Source organism: Ostrea edulis, chromosome 1 (assembly GCF_947568905.1).
Source record: "Ostrea edulis chromosome 1, xbOstEdul1.1, whole genome shotgun sequence".
In the NCBI taxonomy this organism is placed as follows: domain Eukaryota; kingdom Metazoa; phylum Mollusca; class Bivalvia; order Ostreida; family Ostreidae; genus Ostrea; species Ostrea edulis.
In genome coordinates, this window is record NC_079164.1 from 738,984 (window position 1) to 747,740 (window position 8,757).

Consider the following 8,757-nt stretch of genomic DNA (forward strand, 5'->3'; position numbering starts at 1 on the left):
TTATTTATCGGTAGTACATGTTTCCATGGTGATTGTTGTTATCAATATCAGTTTCTGTTCTTGGGTCTCGCAGTAAACCTCAGTTCCATTATACCAGGTTGGAAATCTTGTTTGGATTTCCAACAGATATTCTTTGAAGTTCAAAACACTGCAACCGCATCGAATGGGGTTGTGACGCAAGTCAATAATAACGGCACGAGCTTCTTGTAAATATGACGTCATGTTCGTTGGTACATCGACAACAGAGTTATAACGCATATCAACGTAAAGGGTACGGTTTTCATTTGGATCTTCAAAATAAAAATCAGTGATGCTGTTATTAGAGATATCAAGCACCTCTAGGACTGGGAAGAATGACGGCCAGTCCCTGCCTTTAGAAGGAACAGTCGACAGATTGTTGGAGGAAAATGTAGCGACTTTAAGCACGGGATAATGACTGAAGGTCGAGTCATTTTCCCGACTGTACTGAAGCGTTTCCTCGTAATAAATCATATGGTTGTAAATACAGGAGTACTTTTTTTGCTTCACGTTTTGATATTTGGCTACTTTGGGTCCCGTTGGAATACGCGGGAACGTCGACGTGACGTTTTTTATATCCATGACGACAACAGATTCTTGGCCGCACGCGAAGCTTTTGCTGGGTCGTTTATTGAGGTTTCGGTCGATGTGGTCATTAAGGTTTTCTTCTATCACACAGTCCGCCATCTTTAAGTCTACAATGCTGTCCGTGTAATTTGCAGGATTCTCATACTCGTTATAAAATCCCTGAATGCTGCAGCCCTGAATGTCCAAAACCTGCAGACTTCGGGCGCGCATCGGCCAGGGGAGGAAAACAGACGCGCCGTTTTCGCAGTTGATGTAGAGTTCTACATTTTTCATTTCCCCCGGAAAGCTATCGCTCCATTCTCGAAATTTCAAGAAATCCCAATTTTTGGTCACAGAGAAGGAACAGAATAGATATCCGTGAATCGGGCTTTGGCAGGATTTCTGAAACATTTCAATTGTACCTAAACTATCCACACTCAACAAAAACCAGGACGACAAAAACAGGTAGCAAAGTCGCCGTGTCATTGCGATAGTCTGGTTTGCCAGGTGTCTGAAAATTAAAATTCTCTTCTAGCACTAATTAATTGATATATATAGAGCATGTACGGAACATGACAGCACTGCGCGGCAGCGTTCTCCAGAATGTCTGCCAGACTGAGTCTATTTACGCACTGGTCGTGAGCGGTCTACCGCAAAATAACAATTCCATTTGTAGCGACTTTATTTTCATTAATTTTAATTACATGATATTTGTAGAGACGTCAGTTTATTAAGATTTTTTGCGCATGTCTGTTAAGAGGTGCTTGATAGCTCCTTTATTCCATTTACATAGGACCTAGGTTAGCGATCATCTTTGTAGCGCTATACGGTCGTTATTGACTAGCGGTAAGGGCGTTTGCAATACGGTGGTTGTGGACTAATGGTAAGAGCATCTGCCTCGCAACTTGAAAGTCCCGGGTTCGATTGATTCTCGATTCTGGGGCCGCGTCAAACCAATACTTATAGCACATAGGTAGTGACTGTTACATAGCTAGTAACCGTTCCATCGCCAAGCGTCACTGCCGCCAGACATAAGTAGTGACTGTTCCATCGCCAAGCGTCACTTCCGCCAGACATAAGAAGAGGAAGTTGCAAGTTTTTCGATTCGAAAATGACCTTTGATTTTAGCGCCAGATCTTGTTCTGCGTATGATCAGTTTTTAAATAAACACAAGCTATTGACAAACAAGTTGATGTTACAGGGATTTCAACAGTCTCGTTTAACGTCAGCATTTCACAAATACTATGGTCGTTATAATGATATAGTTTGCCAATACAACCTATCTTTGGGTCAAATGCTGTCTGACGTGTTCATACCGATTGTTAAGCCGTTTTTTGGCACACTGATTTTGACTTCGGATTACTCATTTTACCTTTTATCAAGACATAGAGATATATAAATATATGATTTTAGCAACCGTTTCCCTATTCATTTTGAAGGATTTTAACACAATGTGTGTAATTTTGTTCAGACAACTTTTATTTTGTTACTATCTTGTTGTAGAAGATGCTTACACAAATTGACAGAATGTCGTTACAATCTTATTATACAGAATACCTCAGGGGACGGATACAGTATTTTTTTTTTAGAAGGGGGGGGGGGTCTACCATTAATTTTGGTTTTCAAAAGGGGTTCACCCTCAAAATGAGTTATTTTTACCTTTTGAAACAAAATTTTCTGAGGGAGGGGGGGGGTCGGAGGGTCGGACCCTCCCCTCTGGATCCGCCACTGTACCTGTTACTTTATCCATTTCTCATATATCGAATACTGCATTGCTATCCCTAGTAACATCTGTGTGCAATCACCTTTGTGAACAATTAATTCATAGGTTTAATTGATACCTACACATACTCATTTCAAAAATTAACTGACATGTCGAAGTGATAAATCATAAAAAGTGAAATTAGCAGAACACAAATGTCAGTACAGAAAATGGTCATCACATGATTGTATCTATAAATAACCGACGTATCCCTAAGGACGACTTTCATTCTGTCTCTTGAAATGTTCTCACTATTATGAAATTCCAGTAAGTATATTATGGAAAGTACATGTAATTAAAAAGCAAATTATATTTTTGCAGGCCCGCATAATTGCTTGATATTCAAAAATTTAATGAATTGCATAATCTTGGTATATATTTTCATTAAATAGTCTTTAAAATTCGTCAAAAATGTGACATGATTATTTTCTGGTTATACAAATATTTTTGCGATAATGTACTACGCAATTCAAACACTTACATTTGTTACACGTGCGTGTCATTCAATGCAATCCCTGGGCAATAAAGATATTATGCGTATAAGTCGTACGAGGGCGAGTCAATAAGTAGCCTATCCCATTTCCGATTGACCAAGACGGTCACGATTTTCATGCCTTGTTTCAATGGGATGTTGCTAAAACACGGAGCGGAACAGAACGGAATTTAAAAATTAGAATGATTAATGTAGATAAGATAGCACCAAAAATCGGGGGGAAATGATTCGTTTTGATTAAAATCGACATTTTGTAAACAAAATTTACAATGGGTAAAATAACTTTATCTTCAAATTTTGCATCATAAATTGATTGAGCGAATTAAGTTAAACGTTTGTATAAGAATTTACGAAGCGTTTTATAAGAATTTTGAAATTTCGGCATTGAAAGAGGTGTTAGCGAGCAGCGACACCTATGGGTAGAGCATAAAAAGAACGCATGTGGTTTATACCCCCCCCCCCTCCAGTGGCAAAACGTAATTAACACACATGTACATGTATTTTCACATAATACCGTATATGTGTGTACTTACAACAGGGAATGTGGTATGTATAAAACAATAATCATGATCTTATTAAGTCAACAAGTTAAATATCTTATGTTTGATTTATTATTTTTTGACCCCAGCACTCCAATCCTAAATAGGGAGGACTTCTGGTAGTACATTTCTTAACTAAATATTTGTATATATCTTAACATTTAGATTAATGAGATGACTTTTAATTCCATTCAAGCATAAATTCTCTGTTAACCTTTTAGCTATTTTATATATTATGAAATAAATCTGTTAATTCCTCTTACTATGGGTCGTATAAACTTCGCCTTTCATTCTTGCTGTATCTTTTCGGATTCAACACTAATCCGCAGGATATCGGTAAATGTACGAACTTTCACATTAATTCATCCGGACGCTTTCGTTTTAGAATTTGATGTGATACGTTGACAATGATTTATTTGCACAAGCACAATATAACGATTACTGACAAAGGCACATATCATAGATTATACCATAGAAACAATAATATTCAAAATACAATAAGTGATTTGAATGCATGACTATGGCACCAGACAAAATCATATTATGATATATATTGCACTGCATAGAAGGTGTACATGAGATAAAGGGAACATAATAGGTATATAGTAATAGTATATGGAGTCATAATACACATATATATAGGAACTTTCTCGTGATAAATTATGTAGACATATTGGAATCAGTTGCTGAAGGAAATTCCCTTTATTTGACAAATCTTCAATAAAACAGGCACTTCAATACAATACACTATAGGAAATATAACAACTTTGACCTAATATTGTCATCATTGATCAGTTTATAATCAAAGTTATGTAACATTAATAATTTATTGTATAGGGATTTTCTTTCTTGTTCATAACATTTACACAACCATAGGAAGTGAGTTTCATTTTCTATGTTATTACTATTGCACAGTTTACAAATTTTATTATTATGCTCAACTCCAATATGTCTTCCTCTTTCAATTTCTAAATTGTGTGAACTCAGTCTAAGCTTTGCTAATGCAGGCCTATCTGATCTATATGTAAGGATATCAACATAAGCAGACCTTGAGTTCATTTCATATACATTTCTGAAGAATATAAGTTTATTTGAAACAGATAGTTTTGAGTTTTGATATTGTAATACTTGCAAAGCGTTGTGAAATCATATTGATAACATGTTTTAATGAATTATGAGGTAAAAGTTCAGTAAAAGCAGGAAATCCCAAATTTTCTAAGCAATGCTTGATATTCATAGCCCATGGATCAGAATCCCATGTATAATTCAAGATCTCATGAGCTATAATTCGGTACTTGTATTTTTAAAAAGGTAAAACAGGCAAGGAAATACACGGCGAGTTAGCCGATGTTTATATGTCTTCTGCACCATCTTATGCTGAAGGTTAAATTCTTGTAGAGGAATTCAAACGCGATAGAACGTTTTCAGAAGATGAAGCCAGGTCTGGACGCCCACTGGATGCCACTGACGAAGAAATGTGAAAGCAAGTTCTTGATCTGGCCTCAAGACCATAAACTGAGAATAGCCTTAAGTCTAAATTTCAAATCCAGTTAACTTTTGAAATATTTTTTTATAAACAATTAAAATTTTCAGCATATTTTTGCATTTGAATTTTTTTTAAACCTTCAGGGTTTTTTTTTTTAAACACCTGTCCAAGATAAGTAATCGAAATTTTGACTTAAGTCTATTCTCAGTTTATGGTCTTGGGGCCTGGTATACTCTGATGGGCGAATTCAGGTGGAAGAAATAGCGGAGGCATTAGGCATTTCACATGGAAGCCTTCCAACATCTTACATGGTTGTTTAGGTATGCGTTCGTTGGGTCCCCAGATCCCTTAGCGATGAGCAAATGGCAACCAAAGCACCAGTATGCAGCGCCTTGTTGAAACGTTTTAGGTCAAAAGATGATTTTATTTTGCGTCTGGTGACTGCAGATGAGACTTAGGTTCATTATTATGAGCCAGAGAATAAAGCTCAGAGTTATCAGTGGGTAGTGCCTGGGTTCCCGAGGCCAAAGAAGTTCAAGACGCAACCATCTGCTGGCAAGGCGATGGCCACAGTATTTTGGGACGCAAAGGGCGTTATCATGTTGGACTTTTTACCCAAGAGAAGTACAATAACTGGAATGTACTATGCAAACTTGCTAGAGTAGCTGAGAACCGCCATCTGTGAAAAACGCCGAGGTAAACTCTCTAAAGGTGTTTTGCTGCAACAGGACAACGCGAGAGTCCACACTTGCAAAGTTGCAATGGATGCTGTAGAGCGAAACGGGTATGGATTTTGAATACCACATCCTGCCTATTCGCCTGACCTAGTTCCTAGCGACTTCTTCCTATTCCCAAACTTGAAAAAGGATATTCGTGGACGTCATTTCCGGTCTGACGAAGAAGTCGTGACGACGGCAGTTGAGGAGTGGGTCAATGGAAAGGACCCTAACTTTTTCAGTTCTGGGCTGATGACACTTGAACACCGTTGGTCTAAGTGCATCACACTACAGGGCAATTACATCGAAAAAGAAGAGATGGATCTGAACCGGAAATAAGTAAGGCTGGTTACTTATTGACTCGCCCTCGTAGGAATGCATGGGTTTAAAATCATATAAACGGCGCTGTAAAGACGCAATGCATTCTTATATTTGTATATTGTACGTACGTTAAGATATTATGTATTAAATGTTTTTCAAAATCAATATTTTTAACCAACCATGAATTAATCGTACAGATAATCTTAGATCCACACCCGAAGATATGAGATCCAATAGCGGACGTACACAAATTCAATTCAATTGGAGTGCAATCATAGACTCAGCGCCCCCCCCCCCCCCTCCTTTTTCGATACGGGTCGAATATTCAATGTCTTCAATATATATAAATATTTTATTTGAAATTGATTTTGAGCAGAAAAGTGAAATATATTGTTAAACAAATCAATGTGCTAATCCCACATCTGTGACAACATGTCTATTTCAAAATTTACAAATATTATTCATATTCGATATTATATATGTTCATAATTTTCTTTTATGTTCCTGCAATTTGTTTGCCATAATTGTATTGAATTTGTACTCAAATTTTATGCTAAAATTACAAGCGAATGAAATTTGGTTTAATTTGCATGTCGATTTATCAAGGAAAAAACTTGGCAATCTAAAACAAGAAATAAAAAAACTATACGTAATTAATATTTAAATTCTTCTGGCGCTTCAATAATTTATCTTTCAATTAATAAAATCTATTTTAAAGTAATTTATAGACAGGTGAATTTTCATTAGTATGAACAAAGTAAATGAGATTTATTCAAGGTGAAGAAATCACGACGAAAAATCGACTCCAGTGAAATAGCAAAACTGGGTGTTTAAAAAACAACAACAGGCGGAGCACGTATTATTCCAAAACAAATTTTAACAGAAATTAATGCCGGGACATATGACCCCTATGAAAATGAATTCCGACTTCACAAGAAAACACATGTCTGCATTGGGAGGTCGCCAGAAATGCTTATAATTAATTCTTGTCAGGATTTAATTAAGCAAAAACAAGTTATTATGTAACTGAGAAACTCGGCGTTCGGCTTAGACGTGGTAATAAACATTTATTCGTAATAAACACGCAGGCAGATGTTTGTGGTTGGAATAATTAATGGAGTGAAATGAAGACCCAAGGTTATGTTTGAAATTCGATAGATCTAAACACAATAATAATTCAGAAGTAGTAAAAGAAAATCTCCACGCAGCTCCATCCTTCAGCAAACAGGTAATCTAATCACTGCATAGATAGTACCAGATTTATAGAGCAAGATCGAACCCCCCCCCTCTTCCCTAAAGCCGGCTGTAGAGTAGTGAATCGCTCCGGAGTAGAACCCCCCCAACCCCCCGGAGTAGAACCCCCCCCCCAACCCCCCGGAGTAGACCCCCCCCCAACCCCCCGGAGTAGAATCCCCCCAACCCCCCGGAGTAGAACCCCCCCCCCAACCCCCCGGAGTAGAATCCCCCCAAACCCCAATTTAGATTGATTCACCATGGAGAAATTCTGCTCTAGTATACTGTTACATAATGGACTTTTCCCCTATATAGAGTGGAATTCCCCCCTACAGAGTTACAGAGTCGAATTTCCCCTTATATAGAGTGGAATTCCCCCCTACAGAGTTACAGAGTCGAATTTCCCCTTATATAGAGTGGAATTTCCCCCTACAGAGTTATAAAGTGGAATTTTCCCCTATATAGAATGGAATTTCCCCCTACAGAGTTATAGAGTGGAATTTTCCCCTACAGAGTGGAATTTTCCCCTATATAGAGTTATAGTATAGAATTTTCCCAGTATAGATTTATAGAGTGGAATTCCCCCATATAATTACAGAGTGGAATACCACCTATGTAGTTATACGAAGATGTTGTAGATTTATAGGGCAGACTGCCCAGTAGGGGCCCTGCTCCACTAGGTTTGTAGAGTTAAAGAGTGGAATTCTCCCATATAGTTATATAGGTGGAATTTCCCACTATATAGTTACAGACTTCTCTCTCTCTCTCTCTCTCTCTCTCTCTCTCTCTATATATATATATATATATATATATCTATATATATTTAGTGGAATTTTCTTCTCTCTCCACATATACATATATATTTTACAGAATGGAATTTCCCCCATATAGAGTTAAAGAGTGGAATTCTCCCCCTGTATAGTTATATAGGTGGAATTTCCGACTATATAGTTACAAAGTAGAACACCCCCTCTCTCTCTCTCTCTCTCTCTCTCTCTCTCTCTCTCTCTCTCTCTCTCTCAGAGGCTCTATTTTTCTATCGAGGGCTCTCTCCTCCGACCCCCCCCCCCCGAAAAAAGTTCAGTGTTTGATACATGCAGTAAATAAAGTCAATAAAAAGAAAACAGAAAACTTGAAGAGTGTTTCAATGCTAGCGCTTTTAGCTAACTGTTTGAAAAGGCGATAAAGCCAAAAGCAGTCAAAAGCGCTAGCATTGGAATGTTATTCGAGTTTTGTGTTTCTTGTCTTGTTATGTATTTTAAGGAGGTGGAATTGTCTGTGGGGAATTCCACTCTAAAACTCTACATGGGGAATTCCACTCTATATGGGGAAATTTCCACTAAAACTATGTAGGGGAAAATTCCATTCTATAGAATATATATGTGGAGAGAGAGGGGAAATTCCAAGAGAGAGAGAGAGAGAGAAAAGAGAGAGAGAGAGAGAAAGAGAAAGAGAGAGAGAGGAGAGAGAGAGAGAGAGAGAATTTCAATTACCAATCTAAGATTTCATATCCCCATGATTGTTTGTACAAAATACATGTAAGTAAGATTTTGTATATACCGCACCGTGACACGGCAGACGCAGAAAATTTTCAAAAGTGTGTATTACATGTATCACCCATC

General features: G+C 37.5%; 1 protein-coding gene across 1 annotated transcript; it reads right to left on the bottom strand.

Annotated features, from left to right (window-relative positions):
• LOC125664972 (uncharacterized) lies at nucleotides 1–1,071 on the bottom strand. Its single transcript, XM_048897740.2, has one exon. It carries the CDS (start codon nucleotides 1,069–1,071, stop codon nucleotides 1–3), a length of 1,071 nt encoding a protein of 356 aa, XP_048753697.2.
• Between the last annotated feature and the right edge of the window lie 7,686 nt (nucleotides 1,072–8,757).

What these genes read in the sequence shown, in the direction of transcription:
- LOC125664972 (XM_048897740.2), bottom strand. Translation starts at nt 1,071, where the DNA reads ATGACACGGCGACTTTGCTACCTGTTTTTGTCGTCCTGGTTTTTGTTG.